Here is an 18,713-nt window from a genome sequence, read left to right on the forward strand (position 1 = left end):
TCTTGCAACCTATGTAACATATAGGCATATATCTTCCTAATCATTGCAAGGAAGACTCCATATGAGAAAGAATGCAAGAAAGATGACAAAATATTGTAGTCAAAGAGAGAATTGGATTCACTATACAAAAGAGTGTGATTACACCATTGATCATCAACTTTCTTCAAGATTTTCTAACCCACTATCTAGAGCCATCATCACCTACACTTAGATGTGACCTTAACAAGGAATTAATATGAACTACCTTCCATAGAGTATTCATCTAGTAGCATACAAGAAAGTAATTTTATAGAAAGGGTTTTCAGTCTTGGTGAAAAAAATTCTAATAATTTGAATTTTATCACCAACCCTAAGATTGTATTTTTTCAAGTAATCTAACCCTAGGTTAGTGATTCTAAGTAGAATATCCTCAAGTTTCACCCCTTACTCTTTTGTCTTCAAATTGTGGCATGTTGCATATCATTCCATTTTCCATTTTGACCGATACAATCTTCATCAGATAGTGTTTTTTCAAACACTATTTCATCCTCATTAACCCTGAAAAGAAGTTAGGAAATTGCTTAATTAATTAATCAAAACAAATTTATTTATGAAGTAAACTTGACTTCATGAGAATATTAAAAATTACAACAAGAGTGATCAATGAGCGGAAGTTAATACTGAAACTCTTAAAACTATAGTGTTTCCAGACAATGTTAGAGGAATTATAACCATCTCCCCACACCTCCGATCCTCAGCTATCCGAACTTCTTAAAATTCTCATAATCCATATTTCTTGAAATCAATAAAAACAAACTAGATTAATTAAATATTTTAAATTCGTATTAAGGGTGACAACTTATAGAGTAACGTGCTCACTCTTGAAAGTCATTTTGTTCCAAAAACTTTATGGACAGTTTCATAATCTTTTATTCGGGATTGAGGAAACTATCTCGAAAGATACAATCTTGAATATATTTTTTCTTCAGGATCTTGGAAGACATTTTTTTTTTAACTTTTTCTTGATTTATGAATTGAATTGGAGGAGAGGGGTTTATATAGGTAATGGAAACTGAATTCCTCATACCGACATTACATTGAGAGCCAATTTGATGTTGAATTTTTTTTTCTTTTTTTTGATAAAATAAACATGATTTCATATGAAAAAAAATTATCCGAATTTATTTATTTTTGTCACCAAAAATTTAAGATAAAACCTTTATCATTAATTAATTTGGAGAACACTGAGGTATGGGCTCGTGATTAGTTCAAAAGCTAACTCACACTCAAAAATACGTTAATACAATCATATGTTGTATTATGTATCGTATTTACTATTAGATAATATCATACATCAACAATTTGAATGATAATAATTTTGACATTAATTTTACAAATTTTAAAAAATTAGGTGTGTTTTTTCCAATACTTAGTATATATAATATAATGTGATATTTTAATATGATACAATGCATTTAAATCAACAAACACCTAATAGTAATGTTATTACTTATATTGTTAATGATTAATTCAAGTCAATAAGATGTTAATATGTTTTGCAGAATATTACCTTGGATCTTGTTGTGAGAAACCTTATTTTCTAATATAAATATTTGAGTAGTTTAATTCATGGTATAAAACATTTCCATTCATAAAGGAAACAATCTTTCTTTATTTTTGTTTATAAAACTTTGTACTTTTTTACTACAAACTTTAATAATTTCTAAGTAAAGATTAAAGGAAAAACTACCTAATCAGACATACTTCACTACCACATATATTATTATTACTTATACTTTTAAAATATTATGTATATTACCATTAATTAAGAGTTTCTTATGTATCTTGCACTTAGATACATGTATTTTTGTTACCATATACACAAAAATAGGGAGAGAAGCGAGCGAGATTGGGAAGGGAGGCGAACGACATTCGTGTGTATCGCCGATACATGCGAATCAAACTATAGATACACACTAGATCCATGTATCTATATGTATTTGGAGAGATTCGCATGTATCTGAGATATTAGATACATGGGCGAGTGACGAACGAGATGGGAGAGAGATTTGCTATGTATTCCAAATACATGTGAATCCACTTGAGTACAATGTATCTAGAACAAATTACACCTAAATTTGATCTTATGTATCAGAGATACATGTATTTGGACGTATCTAGAGGCAACAAAATCTGATAAGATACGTAGGATTGCAAACTAGAGTCTATCTAAGTAATTAGATCCTATTAAGTTCCCCAAAATTAAATTATAAAATGTCTATCAAACAATTTTTGGGGCCCAAAAATTTTGAGGGTCTAAACCAAAGGATTTACTAGCCTCACCATATGCCACCCCTACCGAACCTGGATTTATTACACTATGTTTCGTTTGGCATGGTCTTGATTTTTCTCTTCCAAAACAATTTTATTGATTCAATACAATAGGCGAAAAGATCGTGCAGTTTCCTATCGAGACAAACTCTCAACGGACTACTTTTGCCACAATCACCACCATGCTACCTAGCCTAAAGGAGGAATAATTGCCCTAAAAATTGATAAAGAATCTCATTTTTTGGTAGAATCGAGGAAAATTGAATGGGGGTCGAGACGTTGACTCAAGGGTCCCACAAATGGTTGTCTATTACACGGCTTACTAGACTAACATTTTTAATGATATTTTAGAACTCTGAATTTGATTATACTACTTTATGTAGTTATTCAACCCTAAAGGTAATATGAAAAAGAGATAATATGTAAGACTTGTTCATTACAATGGACAAATAAAATAAAGGGAAAAAGTACAAATATACCCTCGAAATTTCGAAATGGAGGGAGTATGTTTTTCCGCCCCAAAACAATGCACATTTGAGTGTTGATAGATCTATCAGAGACATCATCTAGGACGAACAAAATTACTCAAAGACATGTTTGAATGAACTTTGCCAACATTTTACTGTCTCCGACTATTTTTATTTGTCCATTATACTAAAAATAAACGTCTACTTTTGCTTGACATAGACATACTATTTACATGTACAATTCCTTTCATCCAGGAAGTAAAAGTCAGTGAAATCCAAAACTTTTTCCTGGAATTTCATCTGCAAGTTCATCTGCTTGAGTGTTGTATGGATTTCGCGAATTCTTGGATGAGAGATATCCCCTCCCAGAAAATAATGCACCTTATTTTCAATCTCTGTCCAACTATACGCCGGTTGCTTTCTGATCCCATGTTCTTTCATCAACCCTCTCACTCTCGTGACCTCGCCCCACATACCTGCTTCAGCGTATATGTTAGATAACATAATGTAAGGCCCTGAACTATCACCGCCTAATTCCATGACTCTTGTTCCAGCAAGCTGTCCCAGTTCTACATTGGAATGAGCGCGACATCCAGCAAGAAGGGCACCCCATGCTGCTAAATCAGCTTGAAAAGGTGATTCTTGGATAATGTTGTAAGCCTTGTCTAGCTGACCTGCTCGTCCAAGTATATCAATTAAACAAGCGTAATGCTCTGGTCTTGGAGTAATGTTGTAGTTTTTCATCATTGAATCAAACCATGAGACGCTCTGACTAACCAACCCTGCATGAGCACAAACAGATAATAAGCTGAGGAATGTTATACCATCTGGTTCACATCCTCTGAGAACCATTCGCTCCAAAAATGCAACTGCTTTCTTGTACAACCCGTGCTGTGCAAATGCAGCAATTATAGTGTTCCATGAAACGAGGTCTGGGCTTGTGATTAGTTCAAAAGCTAACTCACACTCAAAAATGCTGCCACATTTGCTATACATAGTAATCAGAGCATTACACGCGGAGACATTGGAGTCCGCCCCATGTTTAATAACAACTGCGTGAGTTTGTCTACCAGCTACAGGAGATGCGAGAGAAGCACATGCAGAAAGAACTGAAGCACATGAAGATTGATCTGGTCGAAGAGACATCCTAAGCATCTCGACCAGTAACTTGAGTGCCTCTTCGCTGTGTCCGTTTTGTGCATAACCTGTGAGATACCAATTGAATCAATACAGAGAATATAGTGGATTCACACCTGATAAACAAATTACATTAAGAAGTCGTCGCATATACAATATGCTGATATACAGCTACTCAAACTTGGCTCCGCTAGCAAGTAAGCATTCCAACTTTGAGAGTTAACATCTAGACACCTTAACTTGCAACTAAATATTCCAACTCGTTCCCACTGTTTCTCAAGGATACATGACGTTAACACATAATTTTGGAGTTTCCTAGATGATCATTTTGTAAGTTTAGTGTTCAACTGACACAATGGAAACAAGCTAAAGTGTCTAGATGTGCATACCTGAAATCATGGCATTGTAAGCAACGTTATCTTTAAATAGTATTCCATCAAACAGAATCCTTCCTTCCTCCACCAGCCCCTCCTTGCAGTACCCAACAACCATCGCTGTCATTGCAACCACATTCTCATTCTTATCTGGCATTTTTTGGAACAGTTCCTTTGCCTCATCGAAACACTCGTTCTCTACATACCCACTAATCATCACAGTCCATGAAACCTCATTTTTATGCGGCATACGTTCAAAAAGTAACCTTGCCTTATCAATCTCACCTTTCTTCATATACCCATCAATCATTGCAGTATAAGAAATGACATTCTTTTTTGGCATCTCGTCAAACAACCTCTCTGCTTCCTCCACCATACCATACTTAACATAACCTGAAATCATCGCGTTCCAGGACCCAATGTTCCGCTCAGGCATAGTTCTAAAATACATAGTAGCATCATCAATGCAATCGTTTTCCACACAACCCGCAATCATTGAATTCCAAGTAACTACAGTCATCTCTGGCATTGATACAAAGAGTTTCTTTGACTCATTGAGATACCCATTTTGCCAATAGGCCGTAATCATTGAATTCCAAGAAATTACATCTCTTTCCAACATTTCATCAAACACCTTCCGGGCATGTTGAAGTTTGCCCTGTCGTGCCAATTTGTTGATCCTGATGTTGCTAGCGTACACAAGTTGAGATGATTTGGGGGGTTTTCTGGTAAGACGGGAAGAATAACGTTCCAAGGTAAGGAAGCAATGGAGGAATTTTTTGAGCTTGGAGCTCGGAAAATGGCGTACAATCATTAAAGATATGAATGAAATAAACAGTTTTATGGGTCAGTAACTAACACACATGAAGTTGTTTGAGTTAGGGGTAACGTCCGCGCGTACAATGTATTTTGTGTTTCGATTTTGCTCAACATAATGTGAGCTGAGGAGTCAAAACAAAGCAACTACAAGTCAATTACTCTTTCTAAGAATTGCATATGCAAGTTGATATATCACACCCCACAAAGAATACTTCCTTAAACATTGTTTAACTTGACTGAGGATAAAATACAATCATTCGATGGGAAGCACAAAGGCTTCATCCTACTGGAATTCATCATACAATGATAATGATACCAACCATTCAATATCAAAACTCGAATTTGACCCAAAAATTGTATCCCACAGCTAATAGCAAAGACTATGAACTCGCAGATATACAAGTTGAAGAGAGACAATATTACCAAATAGTAGTTGAACTAAACCATTAGATGCAAATTTTGAAACATTGTTCAACACCAGAAGTGTGACAACAAAAACATCAAGAGAGATTCAAACAGATACTATGACTTTCCGACCCCCAAACAGAACAACAATTACAGCACACCTCCATCCCACCTTACAAAAATAAGCATCAACATAGAACATTATCCCTACTATTAGATTTCATTACCAACTTTTTAAGTCTTGACAAAAAAAAAATCTAAAAAAAGCAACAATAAAACTGCCATGGTTGATCAACTTAAGCACGCTCGCCCCTGATACGCCTAGCAAGCTGAATGTCCTTGGGCATAATGGTCACACGCTTGGCATGAATGGCACAAAGATTGGTGTCCTCAAACAGACCAACCAAGTAGGCCTCAGCAGCCTCTTGAAGAGCTAACACAGCATGACTCTGGAAACGCAGATCAGTCTGAAACCAAACGAGACACACAAAGAACCAATTAATCAAACACGTAAACCATAAAAGCATACACCCCGATGTACCAATGACACAATATAGCACAAAATTTACCTTGAAGTCCTGGGCAATTTCACGAACAAGCCTCTGGAAGGGAAGTTTCCTGATCAAGAGCTCAGTACTCTTCTGGTACTTACGGATTTCACTGCACAATATCAGAAATTGTAATAGGTAAATACACAATTGATCAACATGAAACAAGTAATTTACTCCATTCTACTAATGATCAAGAGAACATGACAATTACAGAATCAACATCTTCATCCAAAAAAGTACATCCACCAATACTTACCGAAGAGCAACAGTACCAGGGCGGTATCTGTGAGGCTTCTTCACTCCACCTGTAGTAGGAGCAGACTTACGAGCAGCCTAATTCAAATAACATACAATGTTAGATATCAACCAACAACATACATTTCACACAAGGACAGCTAAGTAAAAAAGAGAAACCTTGGTAGCAAGTTGCTTCCTAGGGGCCTTTCCTCCAGTAGACTTACGAGCAGTTTGCTTGGTACGAGCCATCTGAAAACAACACAGCCAATACTTCCACAATTACAACAGAAACAAAGAAAAGAATCAATGTTGCAGTAATAACCTGCACCATAAGAGCTTACAGAAGAAAAAACATACAGAATTAACATCAAACACTAAACAAAGATCCAATTTTGCTCTACAAACTTAAAGATTGTACCAAAATCTTTCCTACTAAAAAACAAAAACTCAAATATCACTACTACACAAAACATTCTGTTCTTCCATATACAAATCTTAAAACCAACCACACCACAAAGTACACTAAATTAAGAACAAACCCCAAATTAAGACTCAGTTTCTGTACAAAACATACATATTCTATAACCCAAAAATCCCCAAGCAGCATATACATACTCACATTAGTCTAGAGAATTAACTACAAAAACCCAATTATAGAAAACAAAACCTAAATTACTGCTCTGATTTGCTTGAGCCAAGTCTCTTTCGGAAACAGCTCTGCTTACACTCTACCCTCCCCAAACCCCACTTTACAGAACTCCACTAGGTTAATTGTTGTTGAAAGCACTCTAAATAATTTCATAGAAATTCCTAAATTTACAAGCAAAAATTCAAACCAATTCAAGAACAAACATACACAATTTTTCTTTAGTCTAGGAAATTAACAACAGAACCCCAATTACAAATCAAAAAACCACCCATTACACTAGAATAAATTCCAAGATTCCAAACGAGAGATAATCAAATATTCAAAAGATCCAACACTTAATCAAAAACCCAATCTTTAAACACAAAAAAGAGCAAAACCCCAACTCAGATAATCAGAAACCCTAATCATAAAAATGCAAACAGATCAAAATTGACTTGAAATACAAACAACAATTCAAATAATTAACCGCGCGGAAAAGAAAATTTCAAAAATAAATAATAAAAAACTCACCTTTTTTCTTCTCTTCTTCTTCTTTGTCTGCTTGGTGAGCGAAAGTTTTCAAAGATTTACAGGTTGATACCTATATATATATTTTTTTTGTGTGGAAGACGACGAAGGATAAAAATGGACGGTTGAGATTTGTTTATCTCTGTGTTTTCTTATTAGGTATCGACGGTTGTTAATGGTGCTAGTTGTGTTTTCTCCAAACTGATTGGACGGTTAAGATTTATGGAGAAGGAAAAGATTTGACGGTTGAGATTGGAAGTTAGTAGTTTGTAGTGGATTGAGAGGACACAATACTCGATTCTTATTGGTTGAAATTTGTTGAGTGGTGTGGTATTAGGATGGTTAACTCCACTAAACTAGAAAATAGGAAGCTATATATTCATATTTGGAATATGACATGTTACGTGAATATTGTATGTTAAAAACTCGGTATAAGTAGTTGTATACGTGGAATTATTTTGAGCGAATATGTTAAAATGAGTCTAATTAATCATATCTATATAATTGGATGTTTATAGATTCTGCATAGCTGTCATGAATTCATTGTATCTCGTACGTTCATTTAAAACCTCTTTGAATTGTCATGAATTGATGTTTTATGTGAATATCATCTACTGAAATTTCGTTCTAAGTAGTTGTACATATGGAATTGTGTTGAGCGAATACCGTTAAATCATTTTAATCTATTATGTTTTTGTTTTGACGAATAAGCTAAAATCATTCTAATCTATCATTGTTTAGTTTTGAGCGAATACGTTAAAACCATTCTAATTTATCATCATTTTTATTCTGAGCAAATACGTTAAAATCATTCTAATCTATTATTGTTTTGGTTGCAAATTTGGATGTTTACAAAACCTCCCTGAATTGCCATGAATTCATTGTATTACATACGTGCATTTTAAGTCTATTTTTCACCACTTACTTACTTACCACTTAACAAGTTTATATTAAATATACTTCACCTCACATTTGATTGAGAATTTTGATCTAAAAGGAGTTATTGTCCATGGAACTTCACCTCATATTTGATTGAAAATTTTGATCTAAAAGGAGTTATTGTCCATGAATAACAAGAATATCCAATAATTTAAACATGAGACTCGTGAAATAATGATAATTCAGGAGAGCATGAATGTCAAACGCCACATCTGATCATCTCCTACTTCTTCCCTTTAAAGAAAGACCGAAATGGTGAATGGAACATGTCAAATTACACTATGGTGAAAAACGTATTTAATATAATTGTCTATGTATATAACTTAAATTGGTTCTTTTGGTCATCATCAAAGTAGGAGGAGAACTGAATTGGAGTAAATTTAGAACACAAATTGGAAGAGAAATTGCTCAACTAATAATTAAAGAATTCAACCGCCAGCTTCTATAATACAGGATACATATGAACAAATTAGCACTAATTCCTGTAGAAACCAAAAAAAAACTGAACACAAAAACTCAAGTGAACCCTTCTATTAGCAGCGCACAGTATCACCAACCAAATGCTCGGCTATTGAAAGACTAAATAATGAAGAAGAAAAAAACCCGAAATTTCTGCACATGAAATGAGAAGATATTGATGTAAACTAAATAAACCGATCACCTAAAAAGAATGTGTTTGTACTTCCAGCCAGCACTTTGGTAACCACGGTGTCTGACTGGTAAGTTTCTGGATCTCTTTACATCATAAAGTGAGCATATATCACGTCTCATGAATGTCAAAATCGAAAACAATCTCCAACTTTTAGAAGCCTTGCAAGTCGTTTGATAGATGGTTGAACAGTTTCAGAGTCTGGTGAGAATGTATCAGGAAGCTTTGGGAGACAGACAGGCAAATACTCATCGCCACGTTCATGCAAGCAGAATAGACCGAGCACAGCACGACAGAATATGAATCTGCACAGAAGATACAAGAAAGCATGTTGTTAGTATCTAAGTAGGCTCCTGTGGCAACTTGTAACAGTATTTCAATTGGTTGAAACAGAAAATGCTTACCTGAGAATAAGCCGTCTCAGAAAAGGGTCAGACAGAACTTGAGCCCAAACCAAATCTAGGTTAGTCAATGTACAGAGGATTACCTCCCACTCTGCAAATGCAGTTGAGATGATGCCATCAGCCTCATCAGAACAATCCTGAAGAGCAGTAGTGTGAAAGTTAAACCGACTTACAATTGCTCGGTAAAGCAACTAGCATCGCTGTGTACTTACCAAATCTTTATCAGATGAGACAAGGCCGACCAACTGGCAGAAAGCCTGTAAAGGAGCAGCCAAGAACAAGGTGAACTGACTTCCAGTTTGAGTTACATCAGTGCCAGGATTCTTGAATGATGGTCTCAGAGGAGAGAGAAATAAAGCACTTTTTTCTCCTCTTTCTGCCCCATGTAGAACCTGAAGAGCAAAGAGGTGATGTATCAGCAAATAAATAGTCCTCCTCAAAGATAATTTTTAAAATTGAACTTGCAATAAAATAAGTCATACGTGAAATACAATATTTACAACAATAATTTTCCAACCACCCAAACAGATGAGAAGAAAAACAGCCAATACATTCGTATTGATGATTGGTAGGAGAAGAAATTGATTTTGAGTAGCTTTTACAATGCACTCACTCAACGTCCCAAAATAAGTATCCCCTTAACAAACATCATGTCATTAAGAAATGAATAAATACAATATGTAGTTTACTAAACTACCCTATTTAATAAATGTTTCTTGAAATTTTTTTGATGAAGTGTCTGTCTCTTGAAAATTAAATATTATTAATAAGTAGATGGAGTATAAGGGTATAGTTGGGAAACATACTAATTTTTGTCTCGAATTCATAAGGTGACACTTATTATGGGACAATTTTTTTTTGCTAAGGTGACACTTATTTTGGGACAGAGGGAGAGGGAGTAGTACTGAATAAGGTGGGAACAACAGCAGTTATATATTTGGAAAAACCAAACTGTCCCTTCTTCAACAACTCACCACTTCAATAAGAACCGCCTCACATAATTCAACAAACGTGATCAAGAACAATAAACACATAATTTTAGACATTCAGCCTGTGGGGCTGTAAATCCCACCTCATCATGCTCTGCTGATGAGTTTTGACGTGAATATAAAGTTGCCTTTATCAAAAAAAAAAAATTTTAGACATTCAGAATCCCAACATGTTATCAGGCATAGTAAGGACTAAAACATAACTACAATCATCTAAAAGTCTCGAGATATGTAGGCATTTGGAGATCTTAGATGTTTGTAGGTCAGGTAGGAATTCTCTGGGTAAGCAGAAAGGTTACTGAATGGAAACTGAATCCTGCAGAAAAACTACAGGATTCTCTTTGGCTATTCATCCCAATGTTCCACAATATAATTCTATCAGTTGAATGTAATTTATGAGAGCCAAATCAATACTTGGAAACAACTACAGCACAGAAAAATGATTATCTATAACAGATGTTACCACCGTACCAACCTAGATTTGTATTCCACTTATACTCTATGGAGCAAATGAGAGTAAGCTAGATTTTTACTTAACACTCCACAGTTTCATAAAACACTGAGCTTAAGAAGGCCAGAAAATGGAATGATGGATCCTCTAATTTGACACTATCTCATCATACGCTTACTGTGTTTTAATTTGAACAATATGCAAGATTAATATCCATAAGAAGCTGTGATAATCCAAAGTTTTTTCTCGTATCATCAGCAATTGCATCTCATTACTCACTAGAAGTCACCAAAATATTTCGTTATTCTCTCTCAAAAGCATTATTACAAAGTTTCAAGACAACAAGTAGAATCCCAGACACACATTGGAATGTGTGTCTTGCTCAGGGATAGATCATCATCATTCAATGAGTTAGACACAGTTTTGACAAACCTGCCTTGAATGCATCGCTGTTGTCACTATCGATTATTAGGAAGAGAGGTCTTCGTGTGAAAGGAATAAGATCGCCTGGATAGAGGTTATTTGAACCTGCAAAAATCCAAATAGTAAAAATCATGCAGTTAGATTTAGAACAATGAGATAATCATGAACCATTTTATGAACAACACATTAATCAACTTCTGCTGGTATACCTCCACTTCTGCTAGGACCTAAGCACAAACAATTCTCGAAATATTGACCCGTATCTCCATTGGTGTTGGTATAATTTTCATGTAAAGCACTCTTTTGTTCATACGAAGTACGAGAAAGAACACTGTTTTTCGAAGATTTTCTAGAACTAGAAGAGCTTTCTGTGTGCAAGGTGGTACTCTGAATTGTGTTTCCTGGAAATATATCAAAGAATTGAGATTTCAGCCACAATTAGCATATCTGGAGCTGAATTTCATCGATTAAGTAGCTAACCAGATGCTTTGGTTAGGAAAAAATACTTTTTAAAAGTCACAAACCTGATGCAGAAATATATATTAATACCACACTCTCTGGAGGGAGCTCCTCACACATCGTAGCGACGACCTGCGGGTGCCAGAACAAAACGACTGAGCAAGGATACACACTAGGAGCATCAAAAATTGTAAAGGAGGAGTGCCAGAAGCAATCACTCAGATAGGGTATTATTCCAAAATCGAAGTAGATATGAGCACTTGGACAGGGTTCACAGTTGAAGTAGATTATTTTAAATGGCTATTGTGGGTTCAGGTGCAAAGAAATCATCATTAACATCGAGCATTCAGGCAACATACAGTGGACATTGGGCAACATAAGAAACAAGAGTGAAATTTCTAGTTTTACTTCCCATGTTTTGCATAGTATCAAGTGCTTCAGCAATTATTTGTTCGATCAGTTCCCAAGACACGGAACTAAATAACTTAAACCAACATATCATCCAGCAAGATTAATTTCTACATTCCCCTTCCCTTTATATGAAGCAGTATTTCAGTATAGGACTCCTTAAATATAGATTGATCCAAATGGAAACACAGTAAACATAACAGAACTCACAGATATCAACAGTGGAACATTAGGACGGTAAAGAACGGCCTTCTTGGGATTGGGAGGCAGAGCTGGATCCATCATCTCAGCAGCCAAGTTAATATCTATCAGTCCAGAAGTAATAGATTGGTCAATCACAGCACCATTCACTCGTGGTTCAACTGGACTTCTTTGATAGAAAGATCCGCTGGGTTCCCATTCCAAACATTGCAGCATTCTGTAAGTGTCCAGAGTTAATTCTGCAAATTTGGCCTGAAATAAAAATAAGGGTAGGTTAATTGTGCAACAAACTGAGCACAACTTAACACTAAAGTAAGTGGATGTTGTCAATACCTCATTTTTGTGATAACTTGTCAACAGTGCATCTCGAAACTTTAGCACCTTCTTAGCATGGAAGCGAGCCACATATGGACGAGATGATGGATGTGAATCAAAGAGAGCACAATATCGCAAAGGCCTGGCATCAGGAGATGGAGAATGAACTCTTGCGAATCTAACAATTTCTTGCACCACCAGTCTCCACTCTTTGAAGTTAGTACCCTGTGAAATTATTACTATGGTTCATCTTACGGAAAGAAGTACAGAATTTCTGTTGAAACATAGATAGTAAGTACAGGGCTAAAGTAGCTGAAGCAACACTAAATTGTTTAATGCAACTGGAAGATGCAAGTGTGCTCCAATCACAATCAAAGTAAATTCAACTACAAAGCAACTAATCTACCAGTTTCTCATTGGATATGAAAAGAAGAGAAATGATGGGTAGTTTGTTCAGTTCTCAACTTTGTACTTGCTCAGCTAGTTCCAGAAATTGAAGTATGAGAATCATCTCCTATGTACTAAGTAACAAATTGCAAAACATAGTGGTCAGATGTTCATAGAGTAAACGGGCATAACAAAAACTGCATTCACACTCAGAGCCTTTTGAAGATAATATGCAAATATTCTTGCATAATATGGACCGTTGATTCATTAGCAGCATGTTAGATATTTCCTCAGACACACTTCCTTTTTAATTTTTGAGTGACAACCTCTACAATCACTAATATAGCATACAACTCAACAGATGTATATTATAACAGATGCATCAAAGTGTTCATATATACACATAAGATGTGTACAGATCTGTATATAAAAGACAAAAGAAAGAGAGAGAACAAAACAAAGAGAGTATTCCTTGACACCATAAAAAATGCAAAAGACAGAGATGGAAGAAAGTCGTGGAATGCTTGTGCAGGGTTCACCATCCCCAGACCCCAATGCACCTCCCCCAAAATCATAATGTTAAAAGTTATTCGCATACATAGGTAAGAATGTAAGTTAAATATTCAAAACGGTTAGAAGTGTGTATATATTTTTGTATACACCCTTATGTGTTCTTTCCAGAGTACAAAGTAAAGAGGCAATTAGCACTTTTGGCAATTAAGGTGAATTAAAAAACATTTTTCAAGCTACACCAGTGTTTTGGACGGCGAAAGGTGATAAAAGACGACAAGGGTCTGCCTCGCCACAAGACAAGGCGAGCGGCGAGGCGCTTGCCTTTTTGAAGTGCGGCACCATTTAATACCAAAAAATTAAATATTTAATTGCATATGTAAATAATCAAAATCTCAATAGTAATAACATATTAGCAAATATTTCAGTTCAAAAACTAAAAATAGATAGTACATACTAAAAGACTAGAACTTGAATGAGAAAAAAAAGAACAAAAGTCAAAACAAAGGTAGAAGTGACTCTGAAGTTTGAATAAGAAGGAAGAAGAAATCTAAAGAAGAATAGAAGAAATATGTATTGGTTAGACTTTGGAATCACTGGAAAAGTCTGGCTAGTCGCCGGAGGAGTCTAGTCGAAAACCCAAAAATTACCTTTTAACTTTTAAACCCCTAAATTGGTCGCCTTGTTTTAAGAAAATACAAAAGGCAACGCCTTTCTCGCCTTTTGTCGTCATGGCATTGCCTTTTGAAGATCGCCTCGCCACAAAGCTAAAAGGCGATGAAGGGTCGCCTCGCAATGGCGACGAGGCAATCGCCTTTCACAACACTGGGCTACACCAACATAATATAGTGTGGAATGGCCAAAGCTTTAGGTCTGAACAACTTGAAGTAAGACAAAAAAGGCACCAACGACTTCATTTCCTCTATTTCTTCTTTTTTTCCTTTTCTTAGTTATAAGAGGTCTTATCCCAGCACAACTCTGGAGGTAGTCATGTAGCCAGTAAAAAGGTTATCTCAACTGAAACTTTTCTCCATTTTTTAAGAGAGTGACCACTCTTCACTACAACAACAACCCAGTATAACCCCACAAGTGGGTCAGGAGGGTGGGTTGTACGCAGACCGGGTAGAGAGGTTGTTTCCTATAGGCCCTCGGCTCAATAAAAACAATGGCCATTCTTTATTATGAACTAAAAAGACAAATCTCCATCATTACAACCAAAAGCATACTACATGACAAAGCTGAGTCCATAGAAGTCATACTATATGACTCAATTGTCACAAGTTCTCAATCACTTCAACCAATAAAATGCATGATAGAGCTTATCCTAGAGAAGCTATAATATGTACCTCATTAGCTCTTTAAGTGCCGGACATTTGGCGTGTAAAAAGCACTACTTGCATGCTAAAGATAATACAACCTGCCTAATCAATTTAACCCAGGGGCCATTTTTTACCATAATAAGGAGCTGGAAGAGGCACCTAATTCGATCGAGGTAAAGACGGATTCTTGTTTTCCAAACACTCCGAGCGAAAGCGAACTTAAGTGATCTACTGAAAAATGCTAAAAAAAAAATCATGTTAATTCCTCAATCTAACAACTAAATTTGTGGTTTTTACCCTACATCTTGACAAATTCCTTTTAATTGATGGACTTCTGGCTTTCCAAATAGACTGACCAAAGCTGACTTAAAAATCAACTAAAATATGTTCAAATTTCATGTTAATTCCTCAATTAGACAGCTAAACTACTGTATGTCTATCATAAAAATGACAATTCTTCTAAATTTAAGCTTCATTCCCATAAATTTAGAGATAGAATTCAGAAATAGCAATGACTGAAACCTAACAATTTAAATATTTACTCAAAGTTCATCCACCCGAGAACAAAAAATAGCAAGTTGTTGTTACAAATGAGCTTCAAAGCCATAAAAATGGAAACAAAATTAACAAAGAAAAGGAACTAGTACCGGAAAAGCAGCTTTACTGTCATCAACAATAGCTTTAAACTGCTCAACCAGCAGGTTCACCATTTCCGTCCGGTTCAAAATCAACGAAACCATCAAAAACCTGGCATAGAACCTCAACTCCTTAAACCTCACCATCCGATCTTTTCCAGAACCTTCAAAATACTTCCTGTTCAAAATCGCTTCATAGAAAATACACGACTCGAGTAAAAACCTCGCTTCACTAGTCCTCATATACTGACTAAAGTAAAGCTGACCGATCCGTGAAGCGATCTCTCCGATCTCCCAACGCTGTAATCCACACTCCAAAAGCCTCACCCTGTTCTCCTGCTGGTACTTCCATAACCTCATGTACGCCTTGAACACCTTGTGAAAGTAGTGGTTACTCGTTCCCCACCGTCCGTACGCCGGTAAATCCCGTACTCTTGCATATTTCTTCTCTGCACTTTCTACTAACGCACGAAACGTCTTTGGAACGACGTCGTCCGCCATCACCTCACCGGATTTTCGCACCTCAGCTAAGACGACGACGAAGAAGGAGCATTACTCGCCGGAAAATTTGTATATACTGACCTATAGATACATATATAATGGGCTATGGTGGGGTAGGGGGTGGACTTTTATAGGAGGGGGAGGGGGGGAACAGGTAAGCTGGTGAATTTGAGGGAATTTTGTGAACTGTGATGATCAAAATATTCTGTTATTTTGTTTTTCTTTGTTAATATGATTTTTGGATTTTTCTTTGGCTTTTTTTCTATTTTTTCTTCTATCGAATCGCAATGGCATATACAGAATTTTCACTAGTGTATATACATATTTTTACTTACAAAGTATTGTGTGAAATTGAAATTCGAACTTCAAAACTACTTAGTCATCCTTCTAATCTTGTGTTCAGCAACTTCAAACTTATCATATATATATACATGAAAATGTCATATAATTTTTTTATCGAAAAACTAAGACAAACACCCTCGAGCCAATATAGATCCGATTGTGGTAAGAGATGTTGGTGGTGGGGCTTTATGGGGGTTGGATTTGTTTGGAAGTTATAGAAATGTGAGTTGTGTAAAGTGGATGGCAATGAAAAAGTAGGATTCTAGGAACTTGGGGGGTGTGTTTATGAGTTGTTGAAGAGTAAGATGTGGTTTGGTTAATTATAATATTGAGATTAATACAGGTAAGGAATTGATTTTTTATGTCAAAGTTTTCTCAATTGACCTCGTTGTATTGAATTTATCTTAGTACGATTTATATTTTTTGTGTGATTTGCGAGATACTATATATGAACAAATTTATTTAATGAGCACTCAAAGATCAGTAAAGAATAGTAACTGTGAGTTTTTTTGGGGTTCTAAACAAAATTAGAATTGTGCAGGTTTGCAGGACGTGCACGTGACATCCATAAGGGAGATTGAAGATCGATTTCCCTTAGCCAAAGTCTACTCAATTGAATTTATTATATTGGACTTGTCTATATGATTTGCGAGCGATTTTTTTCAAATAAATTAACAATGTTGGGATTAATATTTTTTGAATTGTTAAGTGTATATACATTTTTATGAATATTTGGTTTATCAAAAATAAGATTATATATGATAGAATAATGAAATACATGAATTTGGTTTTAGATTGGATAAAACTTCTTTCATTTTATTTTATATAAACTTATTTGAGTTGGTGTAAAAAAAATTAAAAGAAAAATGTATATTGATGTCACGCATCTACTTCTTGTTCAATTCAAACTTCTAAAAAAAAGTTATTGATGTAAAGAGTCTTTATTTATATTTTAGATAAGTCAAAATTACGTGGTATTTCTTCATAAATTAACAAGTTTGATGTATATTTAATGCATAATTTGGATATATTGATAATGAAGACAGGTGCATTTCTATTAGAAAAACAAGTTCCTTGCAAATGGAAAAAAAAAATGACTTCTTTAGTGAAAATAGAGAAAACAAGTTTCACAAATAACATTACACATTTATTGTGAAGGGAGATGGTCCCGAGCCTTGTCTATATGGTTATATAGTACCAACATTATTTGCAAGTCACGTTAGTACAACGTAGCGTCATGATAGTGTTAGCTCTACGAGACCCACAATAACATAATTTTACTAGCAAGTCCTCTCACACCACGTCTTCACCTCAAAACAAAACAAATTAGGAGGTTGAAAGTAGGTGTAAAAGTCCAACTAGAAGGGTAAAGGGTCAAAATTAAATAAACTTTAAAATTAGGAAAAATGTAGAAAGGAGTAGCGTTGATCTTGGCACGAAATCAACAAATTATTAATTAAATCTGTCGTTGAATTTATAACGTGCATAAAGCCAAAAATTTGACTAGCTGTTTAAATGGAATCTAATAATATACATTCAAATTAATGAAATAATCAAATATGTACTAGTATTTTACTTTTAACTAATTTTTTTTTTTCCTTTAGTTTAATTCTTGTCATGAGAATGTCTTTAAAACCCACTGGCATTGGCAGTGGAATATTCAGATAAATAAAACGAAAAATAATCAAAGAAGTCTTGAAATAATGATAAAATTATTTTCATGTGATCTAAATCGTGAAAGTAGACATTAATATTTTTTGCATTAGAATAACCTATTTACATGGCATCCTTGGAATGTATCTCTTTTTCAAATTATTCTAATGCGAGATGTTTTATACACCATAACTGTCTTTATTTATTTATTTAAAGACTTCTTTACTAAAAGTGCAAACAACTATTTGGTGGCATTTGAACTTGATTTTTCGTTTGGTTTTGAAAAATCATGAAAGAAATAATTTTAGAAAATAGTTCTCTTTGAAAAGGTACTACTAGATTTTAAAACATTATAAATGCTTTCATATAGTTAAAAATAAATAAATAAATATATTATTATTTTTCATTCCTATTGCTTGAATTCGAGACTTATGCTTCTTTTTCTTTAATTCAATGGCTTAAATAAAAATTATTTTAAGAAATTTCATTTTAATGTACAACCTTTTCTCTCTTGATATATTTATTTTCGATCAACGTTCTTTTAATTTTTTTTCAAGTTATTTATAAGATTCGTTAACCAAACTTTTCTATCCAATATTCCTATCCTCTTTATTATATAAAAAAATAAAATACACATAATCATATAGTATACATTGGATATGTACATGTCTA

General features: G+C 34.8%; 3 protein-coding genes across 5 annotated transcripts in view; all 3 read right to left on the bottom strand.

Annotated features, from left to right (window-relative positions):
* Nucleotides 1-2,774: 2,774 nt before the first annotated feature.
* On the bottom strand, nt 2,775-5,177 carry LOC125845192 (pentatricopeptide repeat-containing protein At4g02750-like). Of its 2 annotated transcripts, XM_049524639.1 has the most exons (3): nt 4,304-5,177; nt 3,743-3,982; nt 2,775-3,559 (listed from the first exon to the last, which is right to left on the bottom strand). In XM_049524639.1, exons 1-3 carry the CDS (start codon nt 5,100-5,102, stop codon nt 3,003-3,005), a joined length of 1,596 nt encoding a protein of 531 aa, XP_049380596.1. In that variant the 5' UTR covers nt 5,103-5,177; the 3' UTR covers nt 2,775-3,002. The 2 variants fall into 2 exon arrangements, with proteins under 2 accessions (XP_049380596.1, XP_049380595.1); XM_049524638.1 differs by having other exon boundaries at nt 2,779-3,982.
* A 349-nt stretch (nt 5,178-5,526) lies between these two features.
* LOC125845221 (histone H3.3) overlaps nt 5,527-18,713 on the bottom strand; it is a 202,057-nt gene continuing 188,870 nt past the window's right edge. The window contains exons 1-5 of one of the 2 annotated variants that reach the window (XM_049524680.1): nt 7,461-7,508; nt 6,478-6,551; nt 6,320-6,396; nt 6,082-6,172; nt 5,527-5,979 (exon numbers count right to left, since the gene is read on the bottom strand). In XM_049524680.1, the coding sequence (XP_049380637.1) occupies nt 5,809-5,979; nt 6,082-6,172; nt 6,320-6,396; nt 6,478-6,549 (411 nt within the window). In that variant the 5' untranslated portion in view covers nt 6,550-6,551; nt 7,461-7,508 and the 3' untranslated portion in view covers nt 5,527-5,808. Of the gene's footprint in view, nt 5,980-6,081; nt 6,173-6,319; nt 6,397-6,477; nt 6,552-7,460; nt 7,509-18,713 lie in introns of those variants that run through there. The other variant, XM_049524681.1, reaches the window with a different exon arrangement.
* LOC125845191 (uncharacterized) lies at nt 8,788-16,157 on the bottom strand. Its single transcript, XM_049524637.1, has 9 exons — nt 15,558-16,157; nt 12,713-12,919; nt 12,389-12,631; nt 11,836-11,902; nt 11,521-11,712; nt 11,325-11,416; nt 9,661-9,840; nt 9,449-9,585; nt 8,788-9,349 (listed from the first exon to the last, which is right to left on the bottom strand). Exons 1-9 carry the CDS (start codon nt 16,044-16,046, stop codon nt 9,172-9,174), a joined length of 1,785 nt encoding a protein of 594 aa, XP_049380594.1. The 5' UTR covers nt 16,047-16,157; the 3' UTR covers nt 8,788-9,171.

The sequence above is a fragment of the Solanum stenotomum genome, chromosome 11 (assembly GCF_019186545.1).
Source record: "Solanum stenotomum isolate F172 chromosome 11, ASM1918654v1, whole genome shotgun sequence".
NCBI lineage: Eukaryota > Viridiplantae > Streptophyta > Magnoliopsida > Solanales > Solanaceae > Solanum > Solanum stenotomum.